General features: G+C 40.0%; 1 protein-coding gene across 3 annotated transcripts in view; it reads right to left on the bottom strand.

Annotated features, from left to right (window-relative positions):
* Positions 1 to 949: 949 nt before the first annotated feature.
* The window catches only part of LOC137332362 (cyclin-I-like), a 33,970-nt gene continuing 21,469 nt past the window's right edge, over positions 950 to 13,450 (bottom strand). For 2 of the 3 annotated variants that reach the window (XM_067996124.1, XM_067996123.1), the window contains exons 4-7: positions 11,846 to 11,920; positions 8,615 to 8,755; positions 7,334 to 7,564; positions 950 to 5,057 (exon numbers count right to left, since the gene is read on the bottom strand). In XM_067996124.1, coding sequence (XP_067852225.1) covers positions 4,632 to 5,057; positions 7,334 to 7,564; positions 8,615 to 8,755; positions 11,846 to 11,920 — 873 coding nt within the window. In that variant the 3' untranslated portion in view covers positions 950 to 4,631. The remainder of the gene's footprint in view (positions 5,058 to 7,333; positions 7,565 to 8,614; positions 8,756 to 11,845; positions 11,921 to 13,450) is intronic. The other variant, XM_067996125.1, reaches the window with a different exon arrangement.

A 13,450-nucleotide genomic window follows, 5' to 3' on the forward strand; every position in this document is an offset into this window, starting at 1 on the left:
AATGAGAAAGTTATTGTGATATCTTTCATTTTGAGATAACTGCAGCTTTGAGAACTAAAGAGGTGGCAGCATAGGGGCACAGTGGGTCATTGCTATGGCGTGGAGAGGCAGGACGTGTATTCACACACACAATTCTCAATTTTCTTCTGGGGTGGGGGTAAGAAGCATTTATTTTTCACTGTTTTTTCTCAAGTGTTAGGCAAGCCATTCTTTACCACTCTGGTGCCCCTCTAAGCACACTGTTACTTAACAGTATGGGCAAAGGCCTGGGAGCAACTTTTCTGGCTTACTTTATTCGCTAGGAGAACGGTGCAATATATGAAAACAGAGGACTTGCAAGGTAGAATAACGTGTCTGAGTTGAGCCCTTCGGTCCAGATTGGATTTGTGCTGGCCGTAGATTTGAAAGGTTTCATTCAGCTCTTGGAAGAGTTTAAATGGGACTCCTGGGAATATGTGTGAGGACAAATTGCAAAATACACATTTAGGGTTTGCAAAACCATAAAGACTGGAAGAATTTGCTCTTAAATATTCAAATTGTGCAACAGGTGAATGAAATGTGTACAGAATATTTTTGTAACCTGTGAAATTAGTGTACTTGAATTATTTGTACTTCAGCTCATTGCCAAGAGGAAACAAAGAATGAAAGTGAGTGCATGCTATAGTTTCCAAATAAACAGACAAGGAATGAATTCTGAAGCTATTACCCAACACTTTACAGTGGGGACAATATGGGACATTCAATGGCAGGGACACAAAGCAAATTCCCAGCAGCAATAGAGAGAACTCTATGGAAACACTTGAGATATGGAAGGACTGGAGAATTGTGCATTTTCATTGTATAAAAAGGGATTTGATACTGGAATTATTTACACATTGTGTGTAGGCCTATAAATCACTCACTATCAGCCATTATACAAAGACAAAACAAACAGGACTGGATACACTGATGTTTCTCAAAATATCTTTTATTTACTTGTTTGACATAAGTTTCCTCACATCTTGTTGTCCAAATTAGACAGAGGAGCTCCACCAGGGACAGTCCTGGGCTCAGCGTACGGCAGCTGGGCTTGTGTAAGAGCTTCCAGTATCTTGCTCGGTATCAACTACTCAGTGTTTACTTAATTTAGAAAATACATATGAATAGAGAATAGATTATATTAACAAACAGAGTGCTGGGGCTGGTTCAGACCCCTGATGGTACACTTAGTGCAGAAATTTTTTTTCCCCCAAGAATAGAAAATACTTGTTCTGCTTAAATAGCACCAATAATATCACAGTATTCAAAGCATGCTAAGCTGCTGTTTAAATAAGTTTTTGGTCCTACCACAGAGAAAAATATATTTTTCAATTAAAAGGTGTTCCATTTAATTCCAGCTAAATGAGGATTTTTTTTGCTTTTTTTTTAAAATCACTTGAGAGGTTTCACCATCGGGACCTTTTATAAAAGCAATCGAACTAAGGTGTTACAAACAGTTACAATTAAGGTAAAACATTTCTTTGTCTGTGGTAGGGACTTTTATTAGCTGCCTTTAGAACATGTAAGCGATTATTTTTGCGCACATATACACACATCCTGAGTATTGCACACGTTCCCTACCACACATACATCAGATAATTAAATCAATTGCTTGCTCACTTCATCCTCTGGTAGATTATATGCTGGACAAATGAATTTTCTTGCAGTCTGCTGAAAATTCTCTGTCTGTAAATATGCAGTAATTACAGTGAAAGATTTTAAAGGACTACATGCTGCAATGTCAGATTAGTACTCTTAACTCCAGACTTTCTGAAGCACTTATAGCATTTTCAAACATTTTCAGCAAGCTTATAATTCTTAAATTTTAGTAAAAAAATACTAGTTGATCTCCCATATTATTGTGCATAGCAAGTTGAGACCAAATGTAGTCTTCAGGTGAAGTGGAGTTAGAGGGCAGGGGATAATTGGACTGGGGCATGAAGACATAATTCAGTTGCTATTTTAAAGCCATATATTTTTACATTTCTACTTTAATCTTAGATTGTTATTTGTAGCTAAACAGCAAAATATACAGCAGTTTGGGAAGCAGAGAGGTAACCGTTTCTCTGCAGTACAGGCTGAGTAGCTCATCGATCCAGGGGGATGTAATTTCAGTGACCAGTTTACCTAGGCAGTTTCTATTATAAATGTGGGCATAGGAATTTATAATAAAAGTTACTGGAGGTACATGCAGATCTAAGATTTTTAATATTTTATATAAATGTTATTACCATGCTGCACTTGGTGTGATTACTCAGCTCTTAGAGGAAATTATTGCAAAATGACATCCCTGGAAATAGTTGGAAGAAATCAAGTCAGTAATTTTATATATAGGCTATTGTAAGTAGTCTAACACAGACTTTTCCAGACCATCGCTAACAAATAACATTTTAGTCATTTTAATAACAGCATGTGATTACTTCAATAACCTGTGAACATTGTGCTTGCTGAATTCCAGACAGTTCTAAACACAGGAGTACCTCTTGCAACGGTAAGAATTGCACACTAAAGATCATATCTTCATTTTAAAAAAATGATCTAGTTTTATATTTTTTTAAAAATCGTGATTTGGAGATTGGCATCTATTCTAAGTTTGAAGGGCATCCTGGGTCGTTAATGCTTCATCATTATGGTTCATGATGCCATTTGATTAAATTACAGCCTTGGGTCTCTCTTCCCCTGCTCGCTCTTATTATTTGTTTGTTATTTCCCACTGAAGTGGAATATAAGGTAACACTACTTTATATTAAAAAAAAGCTTTTTAAAAAAAATTCAGTTAAGTCACATGAATTAGATTTTGTGCTTCTCAAGTCACTTATTTATAATCCCTTTAAAAGTAACTTTTGGTTAATTTTACCACAGAATCTGGTGCAAATTTAAAACTCGCAATTTCACAAGGCATAATGTAAATACCAGGTGTTTCTAGGATCACCTTAAGAAGCACAGAAACATAATTGACCTATGACACTACATAGTGAATTACAGTGTATCTTTACAAAGGTGATGGGGTACATCAGAGCGATATCACTTCAAATGGAATTGTATTTGAATTTAAACGTGACACGTACTCCAATAATGGTGTTGAAAAAGCTACGGGTGAAGTTGAATGAAATCTAGGAGTCTTCGACTTGACTCTCAACATATTCAACCTATGCAGAACAGCGATCAACAAGGTCAATACAATGTTGAACTGTATAACTAGAACAATGGAAGACAAGTAAGTCATGATCAAAATGTATAGTGCTCTGGTCAGACTGCAGAGTACTGTGTCCAGTTCTGGTCACTGAGACAGAAGAGACATTCAAGCTTTGGCGGCATAAAAGAGCAGTGAGCTTGATTCTTAGTGTCAGAGGTCAGAGTTGTGAAGAAACTTGGGCTTTTCAGCCTTGAAAGGATATGTCTAAGAGGTCATATTTTTCCAAAGTTAATTGTGTGATTAGGACAAAGAGAAATAGGTTCAAGCTACAGAAAGATAAATTTAGGACTGATGGCAAGAAGTTCTTCACGCAAGCAGTTGAGGTGACTGGTATAGATGCATTTAAAGGGAAGCTAGATAAGCACATGAAGGAGAAAGGAATAAAAGGATATGCTGATAGATTAGACAAAGTAGGGAGGGAGGAGGCTCTTAGAATATAAATGCTGGCATAGACCAGTTAGGCCAAAGGGTCTGTTTCTGTGCTGTAGACTTGATGTAATGGAATGGAGTCCCTGATAGAGTAGTAGAAGGGAAAATTCTGCAGTTGTTCACATCAATTGGATGCTACAACATATTTCTGGATGGATGAGTTAAGAAGGGCTGAATGGTGCCAGTTGTCCTGTGATCTTATGATAGCACAGGAAAAAAATCATAATGGAGAAAATCTGAAATATTTTCTGCACACTGGCCACCAGATGGAGCTAGTGCACTGTATATAAAAGAACATGCACTTTAAGAAATTGTTGAATGTGGAAATCATAGTGCCTGTGAGGGTTGGAGACACATAGCAAGCTCATGAATCATTAGACCCAATGTTACTCAATAGTAATAATGTCCACATGCCACCTCTACCCTAGAGTGCATCAATTAATGTAAAATCCTTGAACGGGAAGGAGGGGAAAAATAGTCTAAAATGTGATGATGGCTGTGAGCTGTCATCAGTTGACAACTTGTGTAACACAAAGATATGCCACTGTAGACTTGAACAGGTGGGCACATCATAGAAAGAAGCAGGTTACATTGGTTGTATCCCAGCTCTGAGCTGTTGAGTGTAATTTTCAGCTGATCATTTTCACTGCATATGAAGTTACTCGATAAGAAATACAAACTTTGCCGAGTTTAGAAGTGAGGGTACAATTGTAGTATTTAGCATGCAGGAGGAACTTAGTACTTTCTGTTATAGTAGAACAGTGGAGAAAAGGAGGAATTTTTCCTAATTTCCAAACCAGCTAAAGCCCTGAGGTGTATAGCTTCCTCACTGGGAGTGCTGAATTTACCCTTGTATTTAAACCTGAAGCTATTGAATCAAATTTAAATAGGATCTTAATTCTCTGTTTAAGTTGATCTATATCTGGTTTCCATGTGACGTTTTAAGAAATGAATCTATGGTTTGTTTAAGTCCTCCTACTTTGGACTCTTACACATCCTTCACGGGTTGTAGTGGGGGACAAGGACAGAGGTTTTCCTCCAGCTTTGGTACAGCTGTGCCTGAGCCAATGCCCTTGCCACTGATCTCTGCTGCAGCTGCAGTAAGACTATCACTGTCGAGACACCTGATTCCATTGTAGACGACATCCACCTCTGCCTCACTTGCTTTGACTGGAGCTGCACCGTTGCTGGTAGGAGCTGGCTGATCTGACCATTGCTCTCCCCTGGTGAGTGATTCAGACTGCAAATTACATTTCCCGGAACGAGTGTAAAGCATTCTTTCCCGTTGGTGCAACACAACACCTGAATTCGCAGGATCAAAGATGTAGACTGTATTGGGGGTCCAGGTGCCTGTTGGAGGCAACAACTGTTGTTCCACAATATTTTTACAGCAAATAAAGACTGAGCTGTGAACCTGAAAGAAATAGAAGATAAAGGATATTTGAATTGGCAAATTATCTTGTGATGCAAACATTTTGCTTTATGTTAGCTGAAGCCAACTAATTTTGTGTGCCTGGAATCTTTTTAAAATTATTTTACATTGCACCAGCTCTCGCTGTTCAGTAATATATCTTGTTCAAAAGATTTATCAAAGTTTATTAAAATTTTCTTGGCTTTTGAGCCCCTAATTATCAATAGAGAGAATTAACTAATATAAACTTGAGCTTACAACATTACCCCTAATAAATAGCTAGATCTCCAACTTAGTACAGGTGCACCTGCTGGTCTTGGTAACGTGCGGCACAGTTTCTATTGACCTGAAGGCCTCAACTTGAACTTATACAAAGATGTGCTTAAAATTGCACTCCTCTTATCCATGTGGAGTGAGTATAGCTGATGAGTGTAGGGTGGCATCTCAATAAGCACAAAGGAATTGGAAACAAATCAGAAAACACAGTTGTCAATCCCTTTGGATCACTCAAATTCAGCTTGGAAGGATTTTTACTGACCAGAGAGTACACAGAAGGTTATTTGCCCAGAGTTGGGGGAGGGGGCTTACATGTCAATGTTAATACAAATCTATCAGCCCCCATTTTACCTGCCAGTGTGTACAGAGTTATTGGCATCGTTGGGGGAGCAGCAGGTTTGTTTATCGGTCAGCTTATACAGCTCTCAGCCCCAAGGAGGGTGTTTGTTTACCTGCTCATGTGTAGTGAGACATCAACATGCGAGGAACAAGGTGTTCACCTGTCAATATGTTGATAGCAACATGGGGAAAAAGTCATTGGTGAGCAGTAAGCCCTTCAACTTCCTCTGTGTTTGTGTGTATATTGCTTATATTGAGTACAATTACTGATGATCAAGTCAAATGTATCCTGTATATTTGTATGAAGTTCCAATAAAATGTTTGGTTAAAGTCATAGTAACGGATCAAATTTAAATGGAATAATGGTTCAGGGCTTAGGCGAAAGTGTAGAAAGGCACGTCTTGCCTGGTCGTCTCAAACAACAAAGGAATGTTTTGAGGTGGTGACAAGGAGGGTTGATGAGGTTAACGCATTTGAATGTAGTCTATGTAGATTTTAGCAAGGCTTTTGACAAGGTCCCATGTGGCGACTAGTCAAAAAAGTAAAAGTGGCTAGTTGGATCCAAAATTGGCTCAGTGGCAGGAAGCAAAGAGTAATGGTTGACATGTTTTTGCGACTGGAAGACTGTTTCCAGTGGGGTTCCACAAGGCTCAGTACTAGGTCCCTTGCTTTTTGTGGTATATATTAATGATTTGGACTTGAATGTGGGCTTGATCAAGAAGTTTGCAGATCAAAAAATTGGCCATGTAGTTGATAGTGAGGAGGAAAACTGTAGACTGCAGGAAGATATCAATGGACTGGTCAGGTGGGCAGAAAAGTGGCAAATGGAGTTCAATCCAGACAACTATGAGGTAATGCATTTGGGGAGGGCAAACAAGGCAAGGGAATACACTAAGAGGTTTAGAGGAACAGAGGGACCTTGGAGTGCATATCCACAGATCCCTGAAGGTAGCAGGACAGGTTGATAAGGTGGTTAAAAAGGCATATGGGATACTTTCCTTTATTAGCTAAGACACAGACTATAAGAGCAGGGAGGTTATGCTAGAACTGTATAAAACATTGGTTAGGCCACAGTTTGAGTACTGCATACAGTTCTGGTCACCACATTACAGGAAAAATGTGATTGCACTCGAGAGGGTACAGAGGAAATTTATGAGGATGTTGACCGGGCTGGAGAATTTTAGCTATGAGAAAAGATTGGATAGGCTGGGGTTGTTTTCTTTGGAACAAAGGAGGCTGAGGGGAGATTTAAATGAGGTATATAAAATTATGACAGGACTAGATAGGTCCTCTCTATCCACTCTATTTCCCTTAGCGGTGTGGGTCAGTGACCAGGGGGCATAGATTTAAAGTAATTGGTAGGAAGATTAGACAGGAGCTGAGGAGAATTTTTTTCACCCAGAGGGTGATGGGGGTCTGGAACTCACTGCCTGAGAGGGTGGTAGAGGCAGAAACCCTCAACTCATTTAGAAAGTATTTGGATGTGCACTTGAAGTGCCGTGGGCTACGTGCCAAGTGCTGGAAAGTGGGATTAAACTGGATAGCTCTTTTTCGGCCGGCACGGACGCAATGGGCTGAATGGCCGCCTCCTTTGCTGTAACTTTTTATGGTAAACAGATGCTAATGTAAATGCGCAGACCATTAACGTCGAGACTTGCTCCTACCTGTGCTTTCTTTAGCAGGTCAGTTGTAACAGCGAACCAATCAGGAGTCAGTCTCTCCACCTCCAAGCTGATGATTGCTAAGGCGAGTGTGGAGCCTCTGAACTGCGATAACTGGTGGCAGGCCATGCAGTGCTGCAGCTGCCTGGTCAAGAGTGCAGCGTGGCGAGAGGGCTTCATCTGAGGCCATTGGTCAAGGAGGTGGGGCCGGCTGGACATCACCATGGCGTGGAACTGGACAGTGGAAATATGTATAGGTTAGCCACCGGATGCAAAAAACAGCCTGAATCACCATCTTCCCCCGACGTTTGCAATACAAATCTAACCAGCTTGCTCCCAGATTTCCCTGCTATGTGTCTACAGGACTTGAACAAAACAGCTGCTAAGGTGTCAAAGAAAACAGTGATCTCTTACTGTGGAGATCTGGGAATTTGAACCCCCCCACCCCCCTTTCCCTACCTAAAGGTACGATGGAACCTCCATTATCCACCATAATTAGGGGGATGGCCCAATGAATAATGGGAGGTAATGGATAATTAAGATTCTTCAAATTTTGTTCCTACATGTATCGTACAGCAATAACCCAGACATGGGAATGAAGGCAAGTACATTACGAGAAGCAAAAGAAACTTCTATGTAGTTTCATTTGCTAAGTATAGGAGATGAAATACAAGTAATGAAAGCTGTGCAATGAGGTGATGTCTCGCACAAGGTTTTGTCCTGCAAAAATTCTGGCATATAACACTTATCGCAGGTAATAGGAATGTGGATAATGGAGGTTCCACCTTAATAAAATATCTGTCTAATCATCAGTAAGTGACAGCAATGACCTGATCTAAGTGTCCAAAAGATGTTGCATTTGAAATGGGTAAAATTGGCTTGAGGTCTCAAGTAGAAGACATTCCAATTTTTTTATTTGTTTACAACTTGACTCCCTTTGGGGTCTGATGTCACTATATGACATCACCCAGTGCATGTGCAGAAGCAGTTCATGCCCTGCCTCCCTCCACAGTGCCTCTTCAGAGTTTAAGAGTAGCATGAAGTGTAGCTATCAAAAACTATCTACGACTCTCTAGCTGACAGTGAATTGTAACCATTCCTATTGCTAATGTCCTGTTAGAAACCAGTATCCACGTAGATAGCGCTTCTGCTTCGCAGGTGTGTGTGACAATAGCACAAAAAATAAAGCTTGATTAAAAAGCTGATGCTAGTGAACGAATCTGAACATCTATCAGTTTGAACACGCTACTTCACAATCTGAATCTCCGACTGCTGAATGCTTACTATGTTCATGAAGTCCACAGGTGTGGCAGTGTAAAGGTCCCACTGCAGCTTATCCAGTATAGTTTTCTCCATCCTCAGTACCTCACCAGAAGAACAGCCACTGGCACTCTTTGCTGTGAGGTCCTTTACCAGGAGTGTGACCTGTGAAATAATTAATAAATTATTGTGCCGTTTCTGCACAGAATGTCGTTTTTGTAGATTTTATTAAGTTCAGTAAATCATTTTAAAAATGCAACAGTTGTGTGGTTCTTGCTTTTAATGCAATTTTCTTGTTTAAAAAAGGGAAAACATGGCTTTAATTGGAAGAAAGGCTCAGGGTGGCACTTTGTGGTGGAGTAGCAGCATGCTGGGCTATCTCTCGGCCTATTTAGCATATTGGTATGAAAATGCTTATGGGAAAATTAATGTTGTGTGATACTTAGTTCATCTTAAATTGTTCTCTCCACGGGTGACAGTCTTGCAACCACCAGTACATCAACCTAGAGATTTATAGTTGGAAATTCTCTCCGGACACAACCTAATTGGACTTATTCACCAATAAGCTGTTCACCAATGCTCATTCTGGGTTCCACCACTCAGATCCAGACCTCGTTACAGCCTTGGTCCAAATGTGGACACGAGCTGATTTTCAGAGGTGATGCAAGAGTGACTGACCTTGACATCAAGGCAGCATTTGACTGTGTGGCACCAAGGAGCCCCAGTAAAACTGAAGTCAAGGGCAATCAGGGAAAACTCTCCAGTGGCTGGAGCCATACTTGGCAGAAAGGAAGATTGCTGTGGATGTTGGAAGTCGATCATCTCAGCACATTGCTGCAGGAGTTCCTCAAGGCTGTGTCCTAAGCCCAACTATCTTCAGCTGTTTTACCAATGACCTTCCTGCCATCATAAGGTTAGATAACAGTGGGACTGTTCACTGATTGCCCAGTATTCAGCTCCATTTGTAATTCCTCAGATAAGCAGTCCATGCCTGCATGAGGCAAGACGTGGACAACATCCAGGCTTAGGCTGATGAGTGGCAAGTAACACACAAGTGTCAAGCAATGACCATCTCTCCATGACATTCAGTGGCATAACTATTACCAAATCCCCCACCATCAACATCTCGGGGGTTACCATTGACCAGAAACTCAACTGGACCAGCCACACAAATGCCATGGTTATTAGAGCAGGTCAGAGGCTGGGTACTCTGTGGCAAGTGACTCCCCAAAGCCCCATCACCACCTACAAGGCACAAGTCAGGAATGGGATAGAATACTCTCCAGTTGCCTGGATAGATGCAGCTGCAACAACACTCAAGAAGATCAATACCATCCAGGACAAAGCAGTTAGCTTGATCGGCACCTGATCCACTGGCCTAAACATCCACTCCCTCCACCACTGGCTTACCATTGGCTGCAGTGTGTACTATCCATAGGATACACTGCAGCAACTTGCCAAAGCTTCTTCAGCAGCACCTCCCAAACCAGTGACCGCCACTACCTAAAAGGACAATGGCAGCAGGTGCATAGGAACACCATTAACTGAACGGTCCCCTCCTACATCTACCCTGGCAGCTTCCCTCTCTGCTTGTGCTCAAATTGTCAGATTTTGTGTCCAGATAATAGAATGCCAATGTTTTCATGTTTATTTTTGTATCTGAATTTAGAAACATTCCTCCCCTTGACAGCAATAACATCTCAAATACTGGACTATAGACTAAATGTGATTCACATTAAATTAATGTAACTTTAAATGTGCTGGATTAATCCGAGAAGAGGGGGACCAACACAAATATAGTAATCAGCAGCAGCATCTGTGATGCACCCTGTCCTGACTGGCAAACCAATAGCACTCAACAATATCAGTCAGCTGGGTTAATTGCAGCAAAGCTGTTTCAGGAGACATATGAAACCACTTTAAAATCTGAAGGATAGCATAACAGACTCCCATTTATTATCACTCTTTGATAGTCATGCATGGGATGCTCTCTGAACAGAATTAACGATGACATTATCAATGTCACAACCTTGGAGAGAGATGCCAATAAGGAAACTATTAAGAAACTTCTTGAATATCAATGTCTGAGGAATTTTACATGTAAATAAATCAACTATTATTCACAAGAGCATTACACCTAGGCAAAACAATTCTATAACCCAGTAAATGTTATACACAGGTAAAAAAGTCTATTATACAATATACTAAAGGGTGTCATACAAAGTAATACAAGACTGTTGCAGAATGTGAACAGGAATGTCATACCAACGAATACAAAACTATTATATACTGAATACTGGAATATTATGCCCTGTAAAGGATCCCCATGGCTCGGTTATAGAATCATGGTATCTTACAGCACAGAAGGCCATTCAGCCCATCGTGCTGTGCCAGCTCTTTGAGAGAACTATCCAATTAGTCCCACTCCCTCGCTCTTTCTCCATAGCTCTGCAATTTTTTTCCTTTTCAAGTACATATCCAATTCTCTTTTGAAAGTTAGTAGATACAATGCTTGTTGACACTGAGCCATACAGTGCAGGAGAGTCTTGTGTCTATGTTGAGTTAGTTGATCTCAGCTAGGGTAAGGATGGGGACCTACTAATTGGCCTTAGTGACCTGGATTAATCAGGGGAAAATTTGGCCAGGGTTCCCATTCTTAACTGCTAGCCAATGAGTCTTGCTACAAGGTGTGCATGTATGAACTTTGGGTGAGGAAAGGATCAGGTTGGACTGTGCTGGCCCATATAGTTGAATAGCACACCAACACTCATTACCTAGACTCACAGGTGAAGCCTAACCACTGACACAAATTACTGGAGGGAAGCCAATGTCTGTGGAATGATACCCTGGCACAAGTCTTGAAATTACTGTTGACAATATAAATGGATGAATACTTATGCATTCATACAACATTTCTCTGTCTGCTATTTTAGGGAAGGCATTAATCTATTTAAAATAATCCTACATTCAAATAGCAAAAAAGGGACATATTTGTTTAAGTGTCCGTTTGCTAATATAACCGACAGTCATTTTAGGGGTCCCATGTTCAAGACAGCATGGGACAGAATTAGAGGAAAACAGTGACAGAAGTTCTTTATATGAGTATTATAGCCAAGTAATATAGTGGATTATTGTATAATATATACATACTGTCTACTTAGTTCAAAGTCACTTAACCCAAATCATTTGATATAATTCAATTTTTCTTTTGAGTACTAAATCTGTACAAGTTATAAGAACACAAGAAAAACAAACCTCGTCTTCCTCATTGATTTTGGCTGCGATGAACAAGCTGGAAATGGCAATACAACGAAGATACTTTGGTTGTGCCTAAACAAATTATACATTTTTAAAAAGGATGAGGTATTTTACATGAATACCAGTGCCTTCCAGCTTAATATAATCATTTACTAATGAATGTGACACAATTACAAGGAAATTGTTAACGAACATAAATGTTATTGGTAAGAGATTAAATATAAACTTGGATCTTGATTAATATCAAACCGAGTATTATTCAGCAATTAAAGCAGTGTTCCAAAGCAGAGATTGATACTAAATTTCAAAACTGCTCTAATGTCAATTTTTTAAATCACTGAGTTTGGACACCTTATCCAATAGGCTGTGCAACCCAGAATATATTATTTTGGAAGACTCAGCAGATTAGAACATGTGCATTTCCCACTAGAACCTGGGTTTAAATACAGCCAAGACTAATAAGGCAAAAGCCTACTCCCTTTGCTGTGTTTTAAAATAAATGAAAGAATTAGCATTTATACAGCGCCCTTTAAATCCCCTGGAAGTCCCGAAGCACTTAACACCCAATTAATTACTTGATGCGATGTGAAATGAGATTGAGGAAGAATCAATAAAATCCCTGGGGGAGCCTGGGCCCAGAGCATAAAATGCTCAGAATTGAGCATTAATTAGTAATTCACTCAGGGAGGGCATAAGGATGCTTGGCTAGGAAATGAAATGCAACTCCGGTGCAGTAGTTTCTCTTCTGAGACTGAGGTTAATGCATATTGTTGAGACAGAGTTGAGGGAGCATTACTCTCCATCTAAAGTGTTGTATCTGACATGAGAGTGATTGACGCTAACAACGGGTGCTCATAGAGACAACAATTTCCTTATCTCACCAGTGATACCCTTCACCTCACAAACATGATAAAATAAAATTCACTACAATTATTTTAAAAGGCGACAGCTTAAGACCTTTCCAAGGTCCCCATCAATTGAAGGTTGATTCAATGTTGTTCTAAACCAGGCCACTAAAAGATGCACAAGAAAGTCTTTGACACCCTTATATTCATGCTTGATCTCTACTAACACCCTCTCATGGCAATGTCACTGAAATTGGAAACTCACTAGGGATCATTTTAACTTTGGGCGATAGTGTGAAACGTGCCATATCGGATCAGCCGCCCGTTGTATATCTCTCCCCATTTTCATTTCCATTGTCTTAAATCTTGTGTGTATTCTTTTCTAAATCTTACTTTTCAAATTTATGAGCTAAATTTTGTGTCTCTGTGCTAATTTATGTATTGTATTTCTATTACCGAAGCAAATGATCACTGTAACTTTTATAAAGTTCCATTTCATTGACTGTCACTGGGAAAAATAATTCTGGTTCAAATTTTGATGTGTGATTTTGGAATATCCTCCTCTTTCTCTCACCACACACAATTCCACAATTCCTCAATGGGAAGATGACTTGCTACCAGCTGTCTGCTAATGCTATTCTGTGTCCAGTAAGAAATGCATAAATGCAATTAAGAGGGAGTTGGTTGACCCTCCAATTTTTTTTCCCTTTTCTGTTGGCATCTACTAGGCCCCTAGCAGCAAGAATATAGTAAGGAG

This window comes from Heptranchias perlo, chromosome 14, assembly GCF_035084215.1.
Source record: "Heptranchias perlo isolate sHepPer1 chromosome 14, sHepPer1.hap1, whole genome shotgun sequence".
NCBI classification, from domain to species: Eukaryota; Metazoa; Chordata; class Chondrichthyes; order Hexanchiformes; family Hexanchidae; genus Heptranchias; species Heptranchias perlo.